We start from the raw sequence: 25990 nt of genomic DNA, 5'->3' as shown, positions 1-25990 counted from the left end.
CAGGCAAGAGCCCTGTGCTGGAAATTCAGGTTCCTGCTGGCACAGAGTCCTGGAATCATGGAATTATTAAGACTGGAAAAGATATTTAAGATCAACAAGTCCAGCCATTAAGCCAGCACTGCCAAAGCCACCACTAACTCATGTCCCCAAGTGCCACATCCATGGGGCTTGGGGCACTTCCAGGAATGGGGGCTCAGCAGAGCCTGTCCTCACTCCCGCAGTGACTCTGGCACTAAAGGCTTGTCCTGCCTCCAGCCCTGGCCTTGTTAAAGATTTCCTCCAGGGAGGAGAGGTGTGGAGCTCCAAACCCAGGCAAACCACTCCGGGATGAACCAGAATCGAAGCAGAATGGCTTTGGTCACAGTTTGATGGCAAACGAGGAGTTAATTAGGAGTTGTTAGTTAGGAGTTAACTCCTTGTTGCCCGGTTAAACTCTAAGCATCTGTTATGAAAGTTGAACTCTCTACAGGACAGTGAAAGCGCAAGGAGATAATATATAAAATAAAATATGTCACTTTGTGATTAGTAATGCAAAAATGGATGTGTTTTTCCTTTCAGTTCCCTTATTTATCTTTCTTTGGAAAGAACTGAATTCATAGTAGGAAAACAGACTCTCTTGGTTATTTGTAGAATTATGTAGCCCAGAGGAATTAATATCCATCAAGAAAAAACAGTTTCTAACCTTGTAGCACCAATAACAAGAAAAGGAAGGGGTAGGTGAGAAATTCAGTAACATGTTTAATAATGTGAGGACACAATATCCAAGGAAAAATTATATTACCTACTGATAATGTGGAGAAAAAGCACAATTATTCTTGGCTAATAATAACTTTTAAATTAAAATTTTGGAGGTTTTTTTTCCAGCTGATTTCAAATACACTATGTACTTCATGGGTGTAATTCTTACAGAAGAAATGTAATTAATTCTCTTTCATTCTTTTGGTAATAATGGACAATCTCCTATTTGAGTTTTATTTGACTGATTCCATTGAACTATACTAAAAAATACGTGACCTCTTTCTGTCCTGAATGTTGGAGCAACATGTGATATCGTGCCACATCCTTTCCTTTCTTTTCAGACAGTTTCTTTTGTTTGCCTAACTCCCTATCTTTAATGACCATGAAAAATGAGCAGGGCAGTGTGATTCACCTTTTCTGACCTCAGGGAGTCAGATCCTCGGGCATTCAAGCTGTCCAAACTCACTTTAAAGCCATGGATGTCTCTGACCCACCTGGCCCTTATCATGTTTCAAGGTTGTGCATAACCATGTCTTTGGTGTTTTATTTCTAAACCCATCAAGTCCAGGCTGCTCCATTTGTTAGAGGTTGCTGTGCTGAATTTTCCCCCCCTTCACCTTTCTGCCTGTAGGAATCTCTAACCTCCAACATCCAAGGATGTGAGAAAACAAAATACTGCTTTCCACTGGTTGAACAAAATCATTAAAACTCAGATTCCACACTCTGTCATGTTCATTGTAACATCTCTTGTCTGAGTGATGTTACTGCAAAACAAAATTGTCTGTGCACAAGTAAATATTAATAGAGGATGACAAAAATTAAATCCTGCCAGATATTCTGAAAAATAAGTCACAAGGTGTATTTCAATATATAATATGCAATGCATTAACCCCCCCACCCACTGTGTTTTTCGAGGAAATAAAAAATTTAAGTACATTTTTAATAGAAAAAATATCCTTTAGATACTAAAAGGTGAGTTCATGCTGATGAAGTCAGTAATTTCCCTTTGCAGGTGAAAAAACTTCTTTCTTGCCCGGGTACACATCCTGTGTGCATCTGAGGGCTTGCTCTTATGTGCTGCCTACAACAAATCTACTGTGCACAGCACAATTTTTATATCATGTTCATCATCATAATAACCAAGCCCCCTTCAGACATTTATTAAACAACATGACAAATGTGTGTCATTTAAGGAATCTGCTGGCCAGTGATGGAAAATGTGAGGAGGTTAGAGGGGAAAGCTCCAAAGAAATATTCATTTATGACACAAAAAAAGTTTTCATTAAATGCTGTGGGCTTAAGCATTGAAAAAAAAAAAACAGGAAATGGAAGATTTAGAGTTGCTTGTTTAACCTTAATTTCCCACCCTGACACTGCTGATAAACATTTTATCCAGGCCTGGCCTGACTGCAGGGAGGTACCAATGAGGTAAATGTTTTACCAAATACTATTTGGCCAGATATAGTTTGATTTTCTGCTTGATATCCATTGCATTCAGTGCACACAAATATAGTGCTCTGTGAATTGAATGTATTTAATCTCCTAAGATTTATTATGTCCTACTTACTTCATGCTGTTTAACCCGGGGTTGGATGCCCAGGAGTTATACTTCTCACACCCTTTTCCCTTGTCTTTTGGGATCTGAATGTTTTGCCACTTTCAATGCAGGTTCAGAGCATCATTGTGAGGTGAATTTTAATGTTTCAATTTGACGGACAAAAAACTGGAAGCCTCAAAACCTGCAAAACTAAAAGAATCTGTTTCCCCCCCACTCCCTGAAATGACAGAAGCTGTAATGAAAAGACTCACCTGGCTGCACAGAGAAGGATTTGTTCAAAAGCACAGTTATACAAAGATTAAAGCCATTAGGGGCTTTTCCTTCTTTCTTTTTCCTTACACTTCAAAGCCTGAACTCTGCAGCAGTTTCCATGAGTCAACTGACTTAACACCCTTGGCACGGACATGTGCAAAACTGAGACAGTGTTGTTTTCTTTTTCTGCTAAAATGTTTTTCTAAACACTGGTTAATAACTTAGAGGATTCCAGAATCTGCACACTTTCTTCTCTACTAATAGAAAAAAATCCTTATTTTAGTCCTGAAGCGTTAGCAGGTGAAGGCTAGGCTGCATTTGTGTAAAATGCTACCAACAACCCAGGGCTGAACCTCCAGAGAGGCTGGGCCTTAGGCAGTGAGAATTCCTGTGGAAATTTCCTATGTGGAGGAGGAAGCAGCACTCTGCCACACCCATTAAAACAGGTAATTGTGTGAAAAGTCTCCGGGGTTTGGACTATTCAGTGAAATCTGGGTGAGCAGGGTTGGTATCTCCGAGGTGATGTGGTGCTGAGCACTACCCAGAGGAGCTGCCCAAGAGATCCCATGGATAATAATTATCTGGCTCTATGAGGAGCAGGCATGCATGTCTCTGTAGGCATATTTACCTAGGGTATAATGGTCATCAAATTAGGAAGAAGTCAGTCCCTAGTAATTCACATTTGAACCAAGAATGAATCTGCAGGCTTACTGCTGCTTAACAAAGTGCATAATTTCACTCTTACTCAGAAACTATTTTGCAGAAATTGGCATCCTTATTACAAAGTTAATAGAAAAATTCCAACTGAACTCTACAAGGCGTTTTTCCTATTACTGTAACATTGCAGAGCTCCATTTAGTAAAAATGAGTGCTTAAGCCTTCTGACAATTTCTTCACTGAACTTCAATTCCACTCCAAGGATAACCATCAGTGAGCCTGAAAGGAGATGGGGTCTTTGTACCTTGAAATGCACAGGCTGGGGCTGCCTTGCCTCTGAGCAATGGCTGTAAACAGGACAGAAATTCTGTGTATTTGGGAAAGCTCCTGCTTCCAGAAGAAAACCTACTCCCAGATTCAGTAGGAATACAACAGAAATTCTGTGCATTTAGGAAAACTCCTGCTCCCAGTTGGAAACCTACCCCGAGATCCAGCAGGAGCTTTGCCCTGAACTGAGGGTGTCCATGATTTATTCAATCCTTAGTCTGGAGATGGTAAATTAATGAAATATGGCCAGAATGTGCCAGACAACCTCTGCTCAGTGCCATCCAAGATTTGCACCTGCTCTAAAGACACAAGTGCTGAATTGTTTAATTAGACACTTTCCCTTCATGGCAGGATTCAGGCCTGGCTGCAGCACCAATTTTCCTGGAAAACTTTGGCTTCAGTGCTTGATTTTGCAGTTTTTGCCTTCATGTAAAACACCACCGGTCCCTGGAGCTCCAATCATACAAATAACCAACCCAAATAAATTTCTATCAAAGCACCACTGAAATCTGTAACACAGTCATTCAGGCACGATCAAACCTGGCTGAGTGAGACTCCAGAATTCAATAGCTTTAAAATATTAAGAGAAATTCATACCACCCCCTTCTCCAACAACACGACTCCTCACACTGTGTCCTCAAACTTGATAGCTAACTTATTATAATCAAGATACTCTTTACTTCTTCCAGAGACAAAATCCTGTCTTTTCTGAGGCTAGAAGAGAACAGTAATGACAAAGTGAGTTATTGTCTAGATCTGCCTTCCACTGCAAGCATAACTTGTGACTGATAGATCCTATTGTTATATTTCTCAAGAAGATCTGCAATATTGTTTAGTCAGTGACATGAAAAATGTGCCCTATAATTTCACAGTTCACAGCCATTCATTCTGAGTGCTGACACGGTTGAAATCATAATGTGGCATAATATTGTTATGCAGGATAAAGACAGAGGGTCTAATTAAACTCCTCTTAAATGCTACATTCATCCTTATTAATCAAGAATTCAGGATTCTAAAGGTAATATCAAAGCAAGTTGAAACAGGTGACTGTGGCTTATTTGATTCTGTGGAAACACAGATTTTCAATGCTATCATCCACAGCTTTAATATCAACATATTAACTATGATTTATGCCAACAGAGTAGAGCAGTGGAAAATTTTAAGAATAGGATCTTCTGACAAGTATTGTCAGGAGTGCTGAAGTCTAGCTTCAGGTAGCTGGGTTTGGGCAAATCTATGGATCATGGATTGAGAATTCCTTGGCCCCCTGCTTTAGGTAGCCTTTAGAAATTTAATTCAGACACTTCTGCTATTTCAGAGACCAATCAAGGAGAGAAGAATTGATCTTTTTTTTTTATTATTTCCCCCCCTGGAAAGGGATACTGTTTTTCAGAACAGCCTCACTCAGTCTGGGTGAAAATTTTCCCCCCCTGCTCTACCTCCTTTTCCATCAGGAGAGGACAAGCAAATAATGCTATACCAACCTGTTTATGTAGATTTAACCTTTCCCCAAGCCTTGGCAACTGCTAGAAGAGCCAAGAACCCAGACAAGATAAGGTATGAGCATGGACAAGGCAAGTAGGGAAGCTCCCTCACCTCCCAGCAAGCCAAAAACTGGTATAACAAAGCTTAGCCCAAACTGGTGAGCTGGGATTGGCCTCAAGCACTGAAAATTAAGATATACAAAAGCAGAAAGAAGGAAAGGAGAGGTCAAACATCTGCCCCAACACGGAGGCAGAGAATATCAGTAAAAAAAGGCCAAAAAGAAACATCAGGGGAGACTTAGAGGTGTCCCTCACTGTGAGAGACACTGACAGCAGCCGGGGCATCAGTGATGCCAGGGACCCTGGCAGTGTGAGCAGGGACGTGCTGACAGGTTGGTGGCGAATTAAAGCAGCCAGGGAACGCCTGTGAACAACAAAGGGACTGAATGACAGAGCTTGGGGGGCACATCATCAACATCTGCTCACAGCTCGGAGGAAAAGCCTCTCCTGTAACTCTGCTGCTCTGCTAGGGGAGCTGACAGACATGGAGCTGGCTTTCCTCAATGGTCAGCATCAGGTGCTGTCCACAGCTTTTACAGGGCCTGGATTGCAGCTTTGGCAGATGTTTCAATTCTCTCAGCAGTGGGATTTAATTCCAGTCATTTGTTCTCAGTAGCTCCCACCCGAGTATTTTTATTTATTTTCTTTTTATTTGTTTTAACCAGCTGCTTCCTCCACATTAGTTCAGCCTTGGTGATAAATCCAGACAGTGCTGGCCAGCTACAAACCATCTTCTGCACAGGGAAAATGGGGCTGATTTGACTCCTGAGCCATTTTCACCCTTCCAGAGTTACATCAGTGTGGTTCTGGGTACAAGAGGAGAATAAAGGAGATACAGTACCACTCCAGAAATAATTTTGCCTCTTTCCCTTAATGCTGTAGGCCTAAAGAGTTTGCTCTATGGGGAAAGAGGGGTCATTAACTTTGCTCAGTAAACAAAAAGTGGAAGTCAGTTTGGTCAAACTGACAAAAAAAAAAAAAAAGACAATGCAAGTTTTTTTACTATTTTTTTTCCTTCAGATATTAGTTTTATGACAATAATTACCCACTCAGACAGTGTTAACACCTTCAAGGAACAGTGTCATTAAAAAGGCTGCTGTGTAAAATACTTTTGAGCCGGTGGTTGACACTGAAAACCTGCAATTACAGGCAATGGTTGTGTAACATGAGGGAACTGCCCACGTTCATTCTTTCAGAGCTGATTCAATCCCCTCTCTTCTGGCATTGTTTGTTGGATATCCCAATTCCCACAGCTCTCCAGAGTTGGTGTTTCTGTGTTTCAAAGTTTACAAAGACAGAACTGAAAAAAACTTTTCTTTGCTTCAAGCAGATTCTCTCCTTGCCTTTCCATCTAACTTAAAAAACAGAAAGGAAGAGAAAAGTAATGTACACTGCCCAACTCACAGCAACTTCAGATCCAGAGATGCACTACAAATTCCCAGTGGCTGGGTTCAGGCAGGCCATCAATAAAACTGCAGAGCCAACTTGAGATGCTCCTGGGTATAAGTTAGAGTGAAAAACTCTGGTGCTGCATGCTGAGAGCATGGCTCAGCCACTCATTTGTAACAATGGAGCTATTCTTCTGTCTGCACAAGGAAAACAAATCTCCTGGTGTTAGGAATCAAAGACAAGTCCTTCAGACTCTAGGAGACATATTTAACCATGACTAAGTGTGCTGCTTCCTAAGCATTCACTCTTTAAGTCTTCCTATCTCTCTCTCATTATGTAGTACTTCTGGAAGTGATTGGAGTGAATCCCAAAAAAGGAGTTTATTGACCTCCACCAGCAACAAAAGTGCTTTAAAAAGGCTTGATGTGCAACAAAGTATGCAAAATTGATCCCTTAAGTGGTTGTGAGCAATGTGATGTGAAGCCTCGTCTTTGTTCACAGGGGGTTCAAGATCTCTGAAAAAATCCTGGCAAGGGACATGAAAAAGGCTTTTTGAATTGTCTTTGTGATGCATGGCTTATGCATTCGCTGTGTGGAAGGGTGGGGTTTGGCAGCCAAGGAAAGGAACAGAAGTAAAACCTGCTTTTTCCAGAGAATTCTCCCTCGTTTTCTCAACCAGTTGAGATTTGGGAGAAACTCACTGAGCAATGAACCCCATTTCAGTGTACTTTCAGCACTACTGTATAGAATTTTAGGCAGCCTTTTGTTTGTTTGTTTGTTTTTTGGACAAAGATCATGGCTGCCTTCAATTAGAAGTTGGAACATTTCCACTGATTTCCACCAACTCCAGAGCACCAACCCCAAAGCCAGGATGATCTGATCTAAAGCAAAACATGTCCCAGCATCAAAAATTCCTGTTCCCAAAGACATTCCTAATCCATCATCCAGTTCTTGGTGAAAAGACAAATCATGCACAGAACCATGAAGGCTGCAAGAGATCTTCAAGATCAGCCAAGACTCAACTCCTAAACTACATCTCCAAGTGCCACATCCAGACACTTCTTGACACTTCCAGATCTGTCTCCACCACCTCCCTGAGCAAATTATTCTCATACTTCACACATCTGGCAGAGAATTTTTTTCCCAGTGTCTAATCTGAACCTCCCCTGGGGAGCTGAAGGACATTTCCTCTCATCCTTTCACTGGAGACCTGGCAGAAGAGACTCACTGCAACCTCCTCCAGGGCAGCAAACAAACACAATCACTTCTAATTCAGCTGGGCTCAGCCTCCTCCTCCTCCCCCTGCTCTGATGCTCATTAACACTTAGTCTGCAGCACAGAAAAATGCAATTTATATCAAGAGAAACAGAGTCTGTCCCCTTCCACACAGACCAGTAGCAGTTATTTGGAAATGCTGACAATAATAAATGGCTTTGCTCCTGTTTCCAGATTAGCAGGGCTTGGAGACAGCGTCCCTGTGCTTGCAGGAGCCACCTGTACTCTGTGGGGCAGCTTGATGGAAATATTATAGACAAATATATATCTTATTTACATTATTATATATTGCAAATATACACCTTATTTACATTATTATATATTACAGATATATACCTTATTTACACACAGAGCTTCAGATATCTCTGCAGCCTTTCCTGCTCCCATGAAACTCGGTGCAGTTTGGGTTCTAAGTTCTCCAGCTTCAAATGCTGCATTTTAATTCTACTTAATGAATTAGATACGCTTTAGAGCTGTAATAAACTTTTCTTGTGAAGATATTTCTGAAGCATTGACTCATATTGCTTACTGAGAATAAACACTGAAACAATATGTTTACATAAATAATTTAAAATCCAAGAGCACAGTAGGTAATAAAAATATATTGCCATGATAAGCCATGAAACCAGAAAACAACACTGCTCTAATTAAAAATTACAAATACACTGCAGTAAACAACTTATTTACACGTAGTTAAAAGTCTAACTACTGAATATTCTGGACTTGTTGAATCCCAAAAAAGGGAAAAATACTGAAACCAATCTCTTCACACAGTCAAATATTGAGAACCATAACTGTGTTTAATTAAGATCTACTGTTAATAATGGATTTCAGAGTGAGGTTCTTCTTTTAATTTCCCAAGGTAGAAAATGTTATTAAATTTGGCCTTTAACTTCTCATTGACATGTACACTTGAAACTTCTGATTAAAATTTCAGAGGTTGGGAAGAAGTACCCAAAATTAAACTCTCAAATCTGGCACAAAAATAACAATGGTCCCTGATTAAGAAATCAAATTTCAAAAAACTTCATTACTGTTCTATTAATAAATTGTTGGGTTATAATTAAAATGGGACCTGCTGGATTTCTTTCAATTTTTAATTCCAGAAAAGATGGAAACCGTAGAGAGATTTAAATGCTTAAAACAAAAACAACAACAAAAAAGTAATGAATCTGAGAAATGTGATCCAGCTTGAACAGGTTCTTTTTCTTTCTGGGAGCAATGAGAGTGGAACAAACACTGTTTTCCACCTCTTATTTCCAGGATGATGCTCCCACCTCTACCTCGGGTTCCTCTGGAATTTTAATGCCAATGGAACAGGGAAGAGCTGCCACTCGTGTGCAGGCAAATGGCCACAGCCCGAGGTCTGTGACTTGGAGTCTTATTTCTTTCACTGAAACACATTTTTTGCCAGCTTGTTTGAGCTTTGAAATGCAATTCTTCCTCAGCCTGCAAAAACACTTGAAGCTGAAGAATAAGAAGGAAAATTGCTTCAAAAGTACAGCTGTCTTCAGGAAATTTTACAAAGTAAGCCACGTTTTTCAGAGATAAGTAATTTGATTCTGATTCAGATCTGCATTGTTCAAAGAATAAATTCAATCTTGTTGCAGACAATGGCAAAAATGGTTTCTCTACTCTTTTTTGTTGGTCTTGAAATGCATTTATCATGTTATATCTAGTAGAGTAACTAAATTTCCTGATTACAAATAATCAGCAGGTCCTTTTACTAGCTCTATACAGAAAATTAACTAAAAATATCCCTGCAGTTAGATACATTTCACTTGCAACAGGCTGAATAAAAGAACCCAAAGCCCACCAACATTACTAATTCTCTGCTGGTCTGCCCATTTTAAAGAGATTTATACTTTGTTGGGGTGATGCACACTGTTCACACAGCACAAATCTGACATTCATTGCTTCTTGTAGACAAAACATTGCTCACTCATGGTCATTAATATTAATTTAATCCACACACTCATTTAGGAGCCTGTGCTGTCCCTGCTTGGCCTTTATTTTACCATACAGTCATAGCAAGGGCTGGTGGCACAATTATAGTCTGAGAACCATAAATTTGGTACCAGGGCTCTGTAAAAGTCCTGCACATTGTCCCAAACTCTAAACACACATCTATCTGTGGGAATTTGAGTTAAATATTTCAGCCAGACCCCAACCAGTGAGTGGTTTTGGCTTTTACACTTGGAATTTGTCCCTGTCCTTTATTGCAGGTGCTGTTCTCGTGCCACAGTTTGCCTCTTTCACTGCTGGGACCCAGGTGTTTCAACACCTGTCAGCATTAAAGCATCTTTAAAAAATGCTCTTCTATGCTTTCCCTGCATAGGACTGACAGGTAGTCAAACCAGCCTTTTCCTGATGCATTCTACCATTTCCCAGATTTCCATTACATTTGCAGTATTTTCCTCTAACTTACACAACCACTTCCATTTCCATAGTTTCTTTAGATGATCATTCCTCATTCCCAGCCCAATCTAGTTTAAATCTGCTCTTTTTTTAAAATGCACATTAAAAAAGAAAAAAAAAAAAAAAAAGTCTTACTTTTGGCTATAAGCCTTCCATGCTTGGCTATGCAGCTATAGTAAAACTTTTGGGAAAATTCTGTTTATGAGTTAGTCAAGATTTGGGGGTTCCTTGGCAGCCAGTTGTGAGGTGTGGTGAACTGCAGAAGATGTTTTTGTTACTTGACTGTTTACACACCACCCTTAAAGCATGAAAGGTGCCATCCTTAAAAATTGAAGAGTATTCAGACTCACTGGGTGCCCTTTAAATTCAGGGTCAATGTTGTTTGGAGAAATTCAGCAAAATCAGTAGGTCAAGGAGAAAGTTTCAGGTAATAGCTCCTGGATTGTTGGCTTTGATAACAAAATCCTTACATTTCCATGCCTTTTCTCTTTTAGCATCACAAAATCAGCTGTTACATTAATGAATGTTAGTTTTCCTATCTCCCATGAAAACACCTAAATTATAGAGAACACCAATAAATTTGTTTCTTAAACTCAGTCCAAAACCCAAAGGAAATAAATATCTGTTCCCTGCACAAGCCAGGTTCTGAGCAAAGCTGCTGAAGGTCACATTGTCCTGTCTGACAAGCAACAGAAATTCCATCCATAGACACAAATTTTTGTCTATGAAATAAGGGATCTTTGGAGCAAAAGCTAAACTTAAGAATAAGAAATCATGGTATAAATAAATCCGTTTAGAAAACAAGGGAAATGGTGTGTTAAGAATCATCCTCCAGATAAACTGGTATTTTTGTGGTAGAAATCAAAGGAGGAAAAACTGAACGACTAATGCTATTAACAACATTATCTTTGAGGTGATGCAGAGAATTGAAACTTTTAATTATCTGTCTTGCCTTTTTCCTGCTTCCCTGCAGATGAGCACACTGCCCTGCTTAAATTCACCTCCTCATCATTCAAATCCAAGTCCTTTGCAGTGACATTTTCACCAAGCCTTGCTACTGACAGAGAACATCTTCAAGATCAGCAGCTTTCTTTATTGCAGAACAGTACATGTGTCAAACCTTCTTTAAGGGTTGCACAATCACTGCTAAATAACCCTGTGACAGCAGAGAGATCTGTGCCTGTGGTCTGGATTGGCAGAGCCATTGTTCAGCTGCAGCTTTGAAGTCGTTCTCACAAGGTGTTTATCCCCTTTTATACACACTGAGACCCGGGGGAAATGATACTTACAAGGAGAAATGAAAAATTAAACACAGCTGTAGGTTTTAGTGGTAGTGCCTAACCTGTAATTCTCAAATGCTGAGAAAAGCTGTCTGGAAAGTCAATTTAGTTTTAGAGAACAAACTGGTTGGTTTTTCACTTTTCATAGATTCTAAAGCCAAAAGACCAAGCCAGGTGGATCAAAATATAAGATGATGATACCATGTAATATCCAGGTTTGCTCCTTGTGACATGGCACAAGTGTGGGATTATATTATTATAGCACAGAAATAACATTTTATTTTCATTTATCTGGACAAGGCCCAAGCTTCCTTTAGCTTCAGTCTTTCACTGGGAAATATTTTCTCAGATCTCGAAAGTGGATGGACAGTCATTATTTTACTGAGGAACGTTATGAATTATCATAAACTGATTTAAACTCTATGTAAAACAGATTAATAATTTCTATCGACATTTTGGACTTGTATCTTCCCTGGCTCTCATGAAGGAAGAAGAATAAACAAGTTAAGTTTAAGCAAGTTAAAAATAATTTTGAAACTATGCAAAGCCAAGTCTATTGCTTGTAGGCACTTGATTTTTCTACTGTAGGAATCTCACGGCGTGGAAAATTATTGTTTCCTTTCTAATACACTCGTGTGCTTTCAACAAACTGAATCTCTAATCGCAGGAAAAAATAGAAATTGTAACTTCTTACTGAGTAGAGCCAAAACAAGTTAAACACAATTTGGGCACAAAAGACATTCCCAGGTAGTGATGGGTGAAGATGAGAGGGCCCTGCTCTCACCTGATGGTCTGGTGCTGCAGAGTGTCCGGGTCGGTGGCGTTCACCGTGAGCACCACGCTGCCCACGGGGATGTTCTCCTGCTTGGTCACTGCCATGGGGTTCGGGTGGAACACAGGGCCCTCGTTCACATCCTCCACCGTGATCTGGACCGTGGCAGTGGAGCTGGGGCCGTAGGCAATGTCTGGGATCAGCGGGTCTTCGTTCTCCACCTTGATCAGCAGCGTGTGAAAGGCTGAAATCTCGTAGTCCAAAGGCTGCAAGAGAAAAGATCAGAGGGCAAAGTTCAAAGGCAATGCTTTACACTTTTTCCTTTTGCCCACAGCAAACTTGCAGACAGCAGAATTAGCTGGAAAGGGACAATAATGTTCCTTGCACCTGGAATTTGGTGAGAGTTTAGGATTAGACACAGTTCTAAAGGGTGATGCTTAAAGAGGCTGATCTGGAACAGAGGTTGGACAGAGTTAAAGGAATAAATTGGGGATTTATTAAAATCCTTCAAAGGATTCATCTTGGGCAGTACAAGAGCCCAGCCAAGGCTACACCCAAGATGGACCCAAGATGCACGGTGTGTCAGGAGTTTTCACATCTTTATAAGTTTTGGCTCATTTCCATATTGGGGTTAATTGTCCAATTCCAGCTCCAGGTTCTGCAGTCCCATCCTCCCAGATTCTCTCCTCCAGTCGCTGCTGTTTGCACTTTTTGGGGCTGAAGCTGCAGCGTGTCCTTGGTTGTGGGGCTGGAAAAGGATTGTTCTGTGTGCCTGAGCTGGGAGGAGAACTTGTAACACTTGATATGAAATTCAGAGTCACACACCAATGCAGTGCAGAATCTGGAAAATATGAAAGCTAAAACTTAAGGCACCAAGGACATTGAAGATAATAAACATAATGGACTAAAAACCCATGGAGACATCCCTCTGTCCAAGAGCTTACATTTGTGTCTACGTCATAGACACAATTCAGTGCTCATATATGCATGTTCACTTATATGGAACATGTGTTTAATAAACAAATGAGTCATGCTCAGTAGCTACTCATGACAATAACACAAGCTGCTTCCTCAACTCCAGTCTTGAAATCAAAGACACTGCCATGGAAATACATGCATTTGTATTAAGAATTGACAATGCCTCTTCTGAAGCCAAGAAGAGAACATTCTGGTACAGGCAGCAAACAGGGTTTTTTTCTTTTTTTTATTTGTTAAGTTTGAGACATAGGATTGTCATCATACAAAGTTAGGCAATAAATTTTCCTATGAGACACAGAAATGTGGGACCATTCCACTTTAGAAATGTGGATTCATTCTGAATCCATGCCCCTTTCTTTCCTGCTACTTGCATGTGTTCTCTAACTGAGAACAAAATGGAGTTATTGAACTCTAATTGTACCTCCAGCAACAAACAAAACTTTGTTGTCAAATCTCACAATTAACTGTGATGATTATTGCAAAATTGGGTGTTATTTAAGCACAATGGCAATACAGCTAGGGACAGGCAGTCCTTGTGATTAAAAAAATAAGGTTACTGTGACAGTAGAGGGGGTTATACACAGAGTTTGGACAAGGGCTGGCTGCCAACTTCAGATCTTCGAATAACCTATCCCTGCTGTGCCTCGTTTTGTGCAGTGAACCCAGAGGATGAACCTGACAGCAAAAATACAGGGCAGGAGGGGACTGTTCTCACCTTGACAACAGAGAGCATTCCCTCATTAGTCTGGGGGTTGGTGTGGATCTCAAAGCTCTGCCCTGGGTTGCCATTAATGATGGAGTAGACAGCTCTCCATGCCCCGGTGGCGGGGTCGTCCCGGTCGCCCACAGTTAAGTTCACTATTACACCCGTGACCCCCTCCTTCACCGTGGCCTGGAACTGGAAAAAAAAAAAAACCACAGAGGAAATCGTTACTGTTTCCACTTAATGACCACACACACATGAAATATCCAAGGCAGCATTAATTATTTACTCTAGCAGGAGGAAGATGGAATCCTTGACCGAAACCGAATGTTGTGGGGTTTAAATAATGCATTCCCACTTATGAAATATGAGGTAGCACATTTCAGCTGCTCTCCATTTAATAGATGGCAGATAAGCAGTGATGTGATAGGAATGGAGCTCGGGAAGGTTCTGATCACAGGAAGACAGTTCAGCTCATGTTACTGGAAAGTGAAGCATGAAAACACCTGCAGCACTGCATAGCTGCATGTATTCCCAGAAAGGGAACTGAGGGAAGAGGAACCTGCCTTATACACACCATCCTCACCTTCAAATCTACTTTTATTTACAAACAAATCCAGTTTTGCATTTTACACTCTTTTTCTTTTCATGAATTATCCCACCCACATTCATTTTTCACTGCACTGTTATCAAGGCACAAAACAGGTCTCACAAAACCCATTCCCAGAGCATTTTTTTGAGGGCTTGCTCTAAGACACTCAAAAATAATTGGACCTCATGCCACTAGTTTGTCTGCATAACTAAAAGTCAGTGCTGCTTTCTTTTTGCAGTGGAGGAATTTTTTACGACCTTGTGAAATGCATCGCTGGACAATTCAACCAGCTAAGCCCTGTAAGAAAATTCTAGTTTATTCCCCATCATTCTTATTTATGTAGAAAAAAAACATTAAGCAAACCATTGGAAAAGCCTGTAAGGGTCAGACTTAATAACACTCCTCACCTTTCAAGTACTTGAGGCTGACGTGCTAAAAGCACTGTATATAAGAGTGATAAGATAATACCTGCTTTGGAGGTGGATAAACCAGGCTGATAACAGACCTAATCCTGAGAAGTGCTGAACATCAGCACTGCCATTACAGATCATTAGGAAATTTTAGCATTTCTAGGGATTAAGCCTTCAAAAGGCCAAAATTACAAACTTTAATGACACAAATAGGTTTTGCTGTACGTGTGCTCCTTAAAAGCTGCATCGCTGGTGACAATGCATCACTCAAGGGCAAGAGTCACACAAGTGGCTTCAAGACCTGAATAAACTAAATGTCTTTTCCTCTGTCTTACAGAACACAAGAAGTCATAACACTGCAGAAGAGTTTGTGAAAATACCGAATCCAGAAAAAGGTGTTTTATTAATATATAGATTTCCCAATCTGGACAAATAGTAGGTAAAGTGGATTCCTCATATGAAAATAAAGCAAGGATGACTATGCCTTCCCCTGTGTTCAGTTATCTTTGTTTTCCTTCTTTTTCCAATAGATTTGATTTATCTTCCCAAACCCTTTTTCAATTTTTCTGTATAATTTGAGTGCATGCATTCAGTTCAAGTTTTCCAGCCTCAAACCTGATTTCATAAAAGGATGACATTAATAACTGGCTATTCCTACCTTCCCTGGTGTATCTAACTAAGAATTTAAAGATTCTTTTGATTTTGCTAGTTAATATGTAACAGGTTGTGATTGAGCTTTGTTTCAGACAATTCATTAAGCTCATTTGCAGTTTAATTAACTAAATGATAATACAACAATATTTTCACTTGCTTTGAAACAAATTAAAAGGAAAGCTCGATTAAGAATCTTGGAAATAACAGAAGAATTACCAAGATTGTGTTCCTTCTGGCTCAGCCAAATGTTGTCACTGTCAAGGAGACTTGGATACCTCTTACTCTGATTGAAAATAACCAATTAGCCCAACTGATATATTTATATTATTTCATATTGTCCCAACTTGAGCATACATAATATGAGACATCAGATCCATAAAGGTCAGAATTTTTCCCACAAGTGTTCAGTACCCAGCAATTTCCATTCAGCTGCATAAAAAGGTGCCCAGACTTCAAGGAGCCTAATGCTAAAGAATCTAACCCTTAGATTTGACCAGGAATCTGCTTCTAATTCATATTGATCCTTCAGAAAAATCTTTTCCTTAATCCTCCAGTCTGATTCAATTAAGTGTTCAGTACTCCTGGCTCACCTTGGGAACTGTAAGAGCTGTTAGGGCAAAATATTAAAAGATATGGCTGTTTTATTCAGATATATTATTGGGAATCTTGTGCAAGAAATTTATTATTTTTACCCCACCAGTGACAGACTGAGATGGAAAAGGTTGCCATGGTGTGCCAGCTAGTTCAAACATTATGGAATATCAGGCTAAAGATATCTAAATCATGCATATCTCAGCTGAGATTGGCTTTATTCTGCATCTCTATTTTCTCCTTGTTTAGGAAGAGCTCTCAGTAACTTCAGCTGCAGAGAAAGGGCACATGGACCTGCTGGGGGCACAGCACTGCTGAGCTTCTGACTCCTGCAGGCCAAGGAAATGCCAAAAACCACAGGGAAAGGCTGTGCCAAGCCAAACAATGCCAGGTACAGTGGCACCCTCACCCCCAGCATCCTTCACATTTTGGAAACAACCATATAAGCACAGACATTTGAAGCTGTCTGGAACGTTAGCCTAAAACCTGTTCAAGATGGATGGAAAAGCAGAATGATCAGACCACAGAGGTGTACTCTAAATTTATAATGTGAAAAGTGTAATAAATCACAGATTTGTGATTGCAAAAGACACATATCTACTGTGAAACCGTGTGGCCTAGAAAAATAAGTGTATTTTATCTAGCAGGTGAACTCTTTTGCCTGTTCAGTCACCTTTATTTAAGGAATAAACCTCTCAACGTTTAGAAAAATCTGTTACACTTATGCGGAGTCCCCTTCAAAAACAAAAGTAAAAAAGGGAATTTAAAAACTATGAAAGGGAAAAAATAGGAATTTGATTTGGAAATAGAGAAAAAATAACCACAAGTTCCTCATATTTCACAGTGAAAGGTTTACACTCTCAAAGCTTGGTGCTTAACTGGGAAAATCTGAACCAGTGCTCTAAAATAAAACCCCACAGTGGTTAACACAAATAATTGGATCACAAGTTAATTGATTTTACTCATTTTAAATATCTGCACATCCCCTAAGCACCACTATAAATTAAGAATAAAGTAGATGAGTTCAGTACTTTATTTAAACTGCTATCATTTGGACCCATTTTAACACTAATAACTTACAAGGTGAATACCCTAGGCCAGAGGGGGGTTTTTTTTTGGGTTTTCTGGAAGGAGCTGTGTGAATTTACTGCTTCTGAGTATTTGAAATGTGAGGTTAACCTGCTCTGTGATGTGCCACACTGTCACTTATTGTGCTTATCGTGCATATAGCCCAGAGATTTTAGCAATTCTGTCATTTTCAAAGTTTTAGAAATATAGGGGAGGAAAAAAGATGCAGTTCTTTTTTTTCTGTATCCAAAATTTTGTAGCAAAATACACAGAAAACAGACTGATAAAAACTTGGAAGGAAACAGTGAGTGAACAGCAGTTAATGGGGAACTGAAAGATTTTGAGGAAATACAGTGATAGGTGTAGATGACAAGAGTGAGGCTTGTGAGGGTGCATAAATAGACTTGAAAATGTGACAAGTCAGCAATATTTGCCATCATGATGACAAGGTAAGGACCCTGGAATTCTTGTGAGGGATCAGATAAGGACCCTGGAATTCTTGTGAGGGATCACCAGCGTGGTTCCATGGGCCATGGAGGTCCTGGAAGGTGACAACGAGCAGCTGCTATTTCTTAGAGCACAGGAGTCAGTTCAGGGATGGCAGGGAGACCAGAAATGTTCAGACAGGTGTGCTTAAACACAGCCTGAGCAGAGCAGAGAGCCCCAGCCCTGCACACCTCCTTTCCCTGCACATTTCAAGCTTCATTTAGTGGTTTCTTGCTGGAGCCAGGAGGTAACACTGAGCCAAATCCTGCTCCACACTGAGCCCTGTCATGAGCTGATAGGACAGGGCACGGGCAGCTCTTGTCGACAGAAATTTCCTCTGGATGGTCTCAAGACAAACCAGCCTTGTCAGATTCCCACCACACAAAAAGATCACTTTGCAAAATGTTATCACCTGAGAATCCAGGCACTGACCCCACCCCAGCCTCATACATGACTGGAAATGGTACCCAGACCATATGAAAATCAGATTCTTATCTCACAGCCTCATTAAAACTTCTGTAGTAAATGAGATTCTGTTTACTGACTTCTCAGAGCAGATGAAGAGATGAACTTAAGTGCATCAGAATCACCTCAATGCCTCCTGTCCAGCAGCAGCGTGACACCTTTATGAAGCCACTAAAAAACTGTCCCAGAGTGGGGCACTGACACTCAAATTAAAGAACTGCTACAAGCAGCAAGCACAAAGTAAGATAAACGTGCCTGGGGTCGGTGATCACTACCCAATGGCTCATTAAGATTCTGCACGCTGTGATTCCCAATCAGGAACAAACAAATTAAAACTCTGTGTCAGTTTGCATTTATCAGGGTGATATTCCAGTGGAAGGTATTCTGTGCTGCTATCACATGTTTGTTTCCTCTTCTTTATATCATAAAAGATGGAAAATAATGGGATGTATTAATTCATATGTCTGTGTTAGAAATTCAACAGAGAAATTGTATTATTGCAATTATCTCCCTCCACTGAAGCCCACTGCCTTTGTGACCATATTTTGTCTGTCTAATTTCTCGAGAATGTGATGACAAGTTATAGAATCTCTTGCAACCTGCTTGCTCCTTTTGCCTTTTCCTTTGCACGCTGTCATTCAGTACAAATGCACCTGAGCTCCCAGGATTTATTTGCCAAGGAAACAACGTGTTTTCCATAGTTCTGTACCTGGAACATCTCCAAGTACAAATGAATTTTCAGTGTGGTCACAAAGGTCTGCATTCTGAATCAATCAGGAATGTCATCATAAATGTCAGAAATGAGCATTTCAGGTGGAATTCAGAGGTACACAGAGCCCAGTTGGCCAGAAAAGGATAAACCAAGTCATTAGTGCTTGAGGCAGGGGAAATAAAGAAGGAAATAGCATCTGTGTATTGCCCAAAGTGGTGCTGCTGATCCTGCAGCCAATTTCCTCCCATCCCAAGGGCCCAGGGTGCTGCTCTGCTGCCCTGGGCCCCTGGAGGGCAGGAAAACTGCACCTGAGCAAAATCAGCTCATACCAAACCCTCCACTGGAACAATTTAATGGAAAATAGTGTGGTCAAGGTGAATTGAGACTTGGTGCTGCATCTCCCCAATCTCTTCTGCAGATTTGAAAGGTATTTTACTTCTCGAGACTGTTCACAGACTTTGCTATGTGGACACAAACAGTGGCTCGATTTCACTACAAAAATATCTGTATTAAAGTGATGGATTAAGCTGATGTAAGCTGCACACCAAGCAACACATGAAACACTTGGAAAGCCATTTAGATGAAAGGCACCACATAAATATAAAGCATTATCATGGAATGACAAGGATTTGATGGTGTAAATGAGATGCAAAGCAGAAATTATAGCTGTGAGTCACCTAAACAAGCTTTATTATTGTCATTGTCTTACTGCCATAATGCTGGCTCGTAGGCACTGCATTATTTCTTAACTGAAAGTGTTCCTTTCAGCCTATTCTATATTTTTTTCTGAGTACATAATATTCTTCCACCTCCCTGGTGAAATTACAGAAAGAATTCAATCATAGCTTAGAAAACCCCAAAAAACAACTTTTCAAATATCTGAAATTGACCATAATAATTTGGGATGCATTTTCAGTTTTTACTTTTGGATGACTTTTCACAGCCTCTGCATAGTAAATGCTTTGTGATCTTTCAAGGCACACACCAGTTGCTTTACAAAATAAAAGTAGGACTCAGTAATGAAGGACTGAATGAATATTTTTGTCTGCAAGTCTGCAACAAGAGCAACCAAACTGCAAGATCAATTAGGCAAATGGAAGGCTAAGGATTCAATTCTGCTCTCTGGAACATGCTACAATGTCTGCAGGCTCTGAATTTGTGTCTTTTTTCAGGAAAACAAAAAGATACTTAAAACCACTGATATTCATCATGAATGAGCAAAAAATAAGGGAAGTTTCAGCATGGCTTCATTTTGTTCTGCTGCTCATCAGTCTGCTTGGAAAGGCATCCAAAGAAACAAGAACTTATTAATTAGGCTCCAGGTAAAAGTCCCTCTGGAAAACCTCTTGGTTTTCCCATCAGGTTAAAGCCAAACTAATTCTGGGACTGAGACCACTTCAAGAACTCTTCAGGTATTAAAATTCATGATTGAACTGTAGTGGGTTAGAATGAAAAAAATAATGGGGGGAAATGGAAAGGAAAGGAAAGGAAAGGAAAGGAAAGGAAAGGAAAGGAAAGGAAAGGAAAGGAAAGGAAAGGAAAGGAAAGGAAAGGAAAGGAAAGGAAAGGAAAGGAAAGGAAAGGAAAGGAAAGGAAAGGAAAGGAAAGGAAAGGAAAGGAAAGGAAAGGAAAGGAAAGGAAAGGAAAGGAAAGGAAAGGAAAGGAAAGGAAAGGAAAGGAAAGGAAAGGAAAGGAAAGGAAAGGAAAGGAAAGGAAAGGAAAGGAAAGGAAAGGAAAGGAAAGGAAAGGAAAGGAAAGGAAAGGAAAGGAAAGGAAAGGAGGCTCCTCCTATCCCTCTTGCAGACACCATAAACTTTTGAAAACCTTTGAAGATCTACAGAATAAGATCTTCACAAGAGCCATAAATTAATTTACAGAACTTTCTTCCTGCTTCTTCCTCACAGCAGCACTGAAAGCCCATTCAAAGCTGGTGCTGGTTTCAATTCTCTCATTTATGTGCTTGCAGAAGGCTAAAAAGCCATTTGGGGACTGTAAATAAGTGCTGGTGAAGGTTACTTGAAAAACAGCTGCTTTCTGGAATTATTTTGAAGATTTTGTTTGCACAAGATTCTGACTTTCTTGGTCCAGCTCAGGGTCTCGCTGAGCAAAGGCAAAAAGATAATTCTAACATGTATTAATCATATGTTGAATACCTGCTTCAAAGCCTGCTGCCTCCAGGTATATATCAAATGTCTGAAGATTCAGAAGGAAGACAAATATGCTCTCTTTTTTTTTTGGTGGGTTTTTTTTTTTTTTTCCCTGAATATATAAATAATTTAGAAATGATTCATTCTTTTTCACTTTTCCACCTATAAATGCAAGGTGCATTCAGTGGTTTCTGGAATAAATCAAGTACCCACAAATAATTGGACACCTCTGGAATGATGGTTGTATCAGAGAAAAACAAATACTCCTTCTCCAAGTGGGCAGAGCACAGTGAAAGGTCACTCTATTTATTACATTTAAGGAACTTTTGAGAAAACCTCAAATAATGATGTTATTTCCTGAGCTATAAAATATTCCATCACCACAGGTAGAACAAACCTTATGTTTAAAACAACAGCATGAGAGAAAATGATGATCCATGATGAGCAGGGCTGAAGGAGCAGACTGCACCTATTCACCTGCCCAGGGAGCAGGGAGAGCTCTGCCTTTCACATTTATGAGGCTCCTTGTGCTGAATTCAGCCAGCCCAGCTCCTCTCATTTCTTCCTCAGTGCACTTCCCATCAAGGGCAGTGTTCAGCCTGTGCTCTTTCTATGATGCTGGGTGTCTTCTTTAGATGGAATGAACTTTAAATAGAATACACCTCATTGGATTTCTCTTTCTTTTTTCATCTCCACCGGATTTGAGGAGCAGGAAGGTTTTACAGGAGTTTTTCCCCCACTTATCCCAATGATGGTGACAAGGGAAGGGAAGGAGGCCTTGTAAAATGGTCCTTTTTCATTTTCAGCAGAGACTTTTCCATGCCCAAACCAACTTTTCTGCTGCTGAAGATGAACATCTGAACATATATGGTGGAACTCACTGATACTGCCCTACTAAAAGGAAAAACTGGAAATCACCTATGACTCATTTTGCAAGGAATTCCTGCCAGTCCCAGTTAGAGGTGGGATTAATTTAATTTAAGCAACAAATTCCACTTACTGCTTCCCTGAATGTGACTTTTTTTGGGGCCTGGACACAGAATCCTCTTTCACTGTTGCAGTTGTTACCTGTACCATGAAGGACCCTGAACAGCAGCAGAGGTGAATTTTCTCCTCTCTGAATATTAAACTGGTAGCAAAAAGGAGAATTTTATGACAATACAGGATTCTTTTCCTTAAAACTAGCATTAACATATGGAGAGTTAATTTGCTAGAAATTTTGGGAGATTGAGGGAAGTAGAAATTTCTCTAAAGGCTTTAGGTATAAATAAATGCATTGTGGCCTCAGTACTGATGGGCAGAGAGCTGGGCAGTGACAAGACCTGCAGCAGATGAAACCTATTGATTTTTAAATTATCATAATTACCTCTAGGAAGCAGACAAGGTATGAAAACTGTATTTTAGTGCTATACAAAAGCACTAAACTAATAGAAGTTAAAAAAAAAAAACAACAAAAAAACCCAACAACACAAAAAGGAAGGAATGCTTCATTCTAAATAGGTGAAACAACAAAAATTTTCTAGATAAAAATCTAGAGGCATCTTGTCCATCTATTTTGGTACCTTGGTATTTCAAAAAGGAGCCATATCCTCATCAGTTTAAGACTCCTGCTCTTTGCAGAGAGGCAGGAGTGGCAATGAAAATGAGAATTTCTCTGTGTCAGAATCTTTGGCCTGGTTGAGAACGAGCAGCATAAGCAGCCAGATGAGAAATCCTGCCTCTCCTGCCCTGGGAGGGCACTGATTCCAAAGGAGGGGGTGATTCTTTGTGCCAGTTTACAGCTGATCAAGGCCCAAGCTGCCAAGAACAGATGTTCTGACAGAGGTTCAAGTCCTTCGTGGGGCCTTTGGTGGGCAATGCTGAGCAGCCCCACTCCGAGCATTCAGAGCAACTTGTATCTCCAGAATATTTCAGCTACAAATTTCATCAATTCCCCAAACTTCTGGCATTTTAGGTTGTGCCAGCTGATGGGGATGAGATGCCCTAGATTTACAAGCCCCTCCAGCTGAGAGCTGTCTGAAGCCATCCCGGTTTGAAAACTCTATTTTGGAGGCAGATAAGAACTGTGCAAGGTTTCACACTGTTCCAGTGGAAGCAGGAGGTACAGATGGAAGTTTACAGGCAGCATAATCTGCAGTGATACAGAATCTGTCTGAATTTTAAAAATGAAATCTCGAGCCAGCATTTTGTTTTCTGTGAAAAGCTGAGTGGGGAAAGGAGAATTTGGTCTGAACACTCCATATTTCAATCCATCTGAACACAATAAGTCTTCCAAGCCTGCTGACAAAGTGATGAATGAAGTCTACTGCACATAGTTTCTTCTACTGGATATACAAGTTTTTGGTTTTTTTTTTCTCAAATTATCCAGTCTACATCCTGTTGGCTCAACATTCATTGAGCAAAACATTACTGCTCTATCAAAAAGCTATGATACAAGAATAATCATTTAGGGATCAGAGACATAAGTGAACTTTCATGATTAATGATCTCTTTCCTTTCCTGTTTTCCTCTCAAAGCAGAAAAATCTTTATTATATCCTGAACATCCAGGTGAGCACTGAGCTCTCATTACTCAGGATGGCAACAACGAAGACCTGGGGCCTCTAACCCTGTTAGCACAGAAAAATTCTGTTTCCAAGGTCAAGAATAAAGAAAATAGCTATAAATGCAGTGTATTTGACTAATGACCATGCAGAATTGGGAGGGGACCATTCCAAAGGCAGGGTCAGGGGAGTTCACTGGGGTGAACCTGCTCTGGAAACTCTGAGATTGAAGCATGTATTGCAGCAACAGATGTATGGTTTGGCACTGCACAGCTGTGAAAAGGTCAGGGAAAAAAATTCAGCTATGCTAAATGGATTTATTGCTTTCTGCTTTAAGGCTGCTGATGGTCTCCATCTCCCACCACCCAGCTCCTTTTGCCAGTGCTTATTTCATCTTTCCTTGAAAGAAAAAATATTTGTGATAAAGGAAAAGGAAACATTCCTCTTGTAAGAGCCCGTTGTGTGCTTATTTTTTGTCTAGAATGTCACAGAGGGAACATTCAGGGCCCTTTCATTTTCTCACCGGTAATTTATGTTTTCCTACCCAAACACTCTCTGTACACACATCCTTCTGGAACACAAACACCACTGCAGCCTCAGCTGGATATGCTTTGTGCAAATGGTTAAGCCTCCATTTGCTCCTTTTTATTAATAAGGAAGATAAGAATCAGCTAAGGGTATTTTTCTATCCTGATACTGAATTCTCTCTGAGCTGTTTAGAGATTGGGAATGGCTGGCAGGACTCTCCAGCTGATTGTCTGAGCACTGAGAATTAGCAGGGAGGTCAAAACACACCGAGGTTCTGCACTCGTGCTCTGGACAGAGAGAAGTGGTGCCCAAAAACCCAAGTGCAGGGAATGAACCTGCCAGACCTGCCTTGTGTGGGCTGCAGGGTCACCTGAATGTGGTGCCTCAGAGCCCCCCAACACCTAAAGGGGGCTTTTTGTACAGGGAGGAAGTGACAGGACAAGGGGGAATGGCTTTAAACTGAAGGAGGACAGGGTTGGGTGGGATTTTGGGAAGCAATTGTTCCCTGTGAGGGTGGGGAGGGCTGGCACAGGGTGCCCAGAGCAGCTGTGGCTGCCCCTGGATCCCTGGCAGTGCCCAAGGCCAGGCTGGACAGGGCTGGGAGCAGCCTGGGACAGTGGGAGGTGTCCCTGCCCGTGGCAGGGGTGGGATGAAATGAGCTTTAAGGTCCCTTCCCACGCAAACCATGCAGTGATTTTATGATTCTATGAAGAGCAAAGGGGCTGTCCCAGGGGCACATGCTGGTTTTGGTTCCTGTGAGGGCCATCCCTGGGAGGTGCTGCTGGAAGGAGAAGCATCACCCCCAGCACAGACATTCCCCGTGGTGGGGCTGGGGGACAGCAGGCAGCACAGGGCACCTACACAGTCACTGGTCACTGACACTTGCTGGGATGCCCAGATTTGGTGCAATTCCCTCATCCTGATCCCAGCTAACACTCTGGGATGCCTGGAAATCCTTCAGCAGCAGTTTAGATCCTCCGATTCCAAGCACACCAAATGTCTCATGCAAATAAAGGCCATTCCCAGGAAACACAGGTAGCACCAGTAAGATAAATAAGAATTTGGTATCATCTTCAGTTTATATCAAAAGGATTTACTGCAGGGTTGAATGTTTATTAAATCAGGACATGTATGAAGAGCACGAGTTCATTAAGGGACTGTGCTATTGCTCTCTTTTAAGATGGGTTCTCCTCCTCCTGCAGAATCCTCCATGTAATGTGCTCATACATCTGCATCAATATTGCCACACTGAGCTCTTCCCAAGGACAGCCAGTACAGGAGGAATTAATTGGATCCTGACACACATTTGTAGATACAGATTTTTCACCTGAGCTTGCCAGTTCTAGGGGAAATCATTTTAAGGGACAATAAATACCACTTTATTTCTGTACACAGCAGTGTGATATACTGTAAGCAGCCACCCTTCCTCCCCTTGGAAGGCAGAAAAATGCTGTGCTTGCAGGTACCTCAGAAACATCTCCTATTTCTTGCCTCTGAGTAAGCTCGTAATTAGAGTAGAAACACGAAGAACAATTTCAATGGAGCTGTAAAACTCCAACAGGAAGAAAAAAAATCTATTTGAGGTTAGAACAAAATCTTTTTTTAATCTGGCTAATGCTGCTTTTGTGCTGATGCTGATCATTATATTTATGACTAACTGTGGGACATTCCAAGGCATTGACACCTGACTTCACTTACTAGAAAAGCAATCACTTGCAGATATTCAACTTGGTGATTAATATGTAGATACCTAATTTTTAGTGGATTAAACCATGTTGTATCAATTTGGTGGTCTTTAGGATTTATAATCAAACCCTGACGACATCTGATTAATGCCAGCTCAGGCTCCCTGAACCTTACAATATTCCTGCTCCTTTGGAGCTCGGATCACAGCAGGCTGATTA

General features: G+C 40.7%; 1 protein-coding gene across 2 annotated transcripts in view; it reads right to left on the bottom strand.

Annotated features, from left to right (window-relative positions):
- CDH13 (cadherin 13) overlaps positions 1-25990 on the bottom strand; it is a 429361-nt gene that overhangs the window by 34587 nt on the left and 368784 nt on the right. For both annotated transcript variants that reach the window (XM_014874444.2, XM_014874443.2), the window contains exons 9-10: positions 13904-14086; positions 12223-12476 (exon numbers count right to left, since the gene is read on the bottom strand). In XM_014874444.2, the coding sequence (XP_014729930.1) occupies positions 12223-12476; positions 13904-14086 (437 nt within the window). The remainder of the gene's footprint in view (positions 1-12222; positions 12477-13903; positions 14087-25990) is intronic.

Source organism: Sturnus vulgaris, chromosome 12 (assembly GCF_052056855.1).
Source record: "Sturnus vulgaris isolate bStuVul1 chromosome 12, bStuVul1.hap1, whole genome shotgun sequence".
Classification (NCBI taxonomy): Eukaryota; Metazoa; Chordata; class Aves; order Passeriformes; family Sturnidae; genus Sturnus; species Sturnus vulgaris.
Note: the sequence above shows the minus strand (reverse complement) of the source record. Positions and strands in the feature narration are given on the sequence as shown.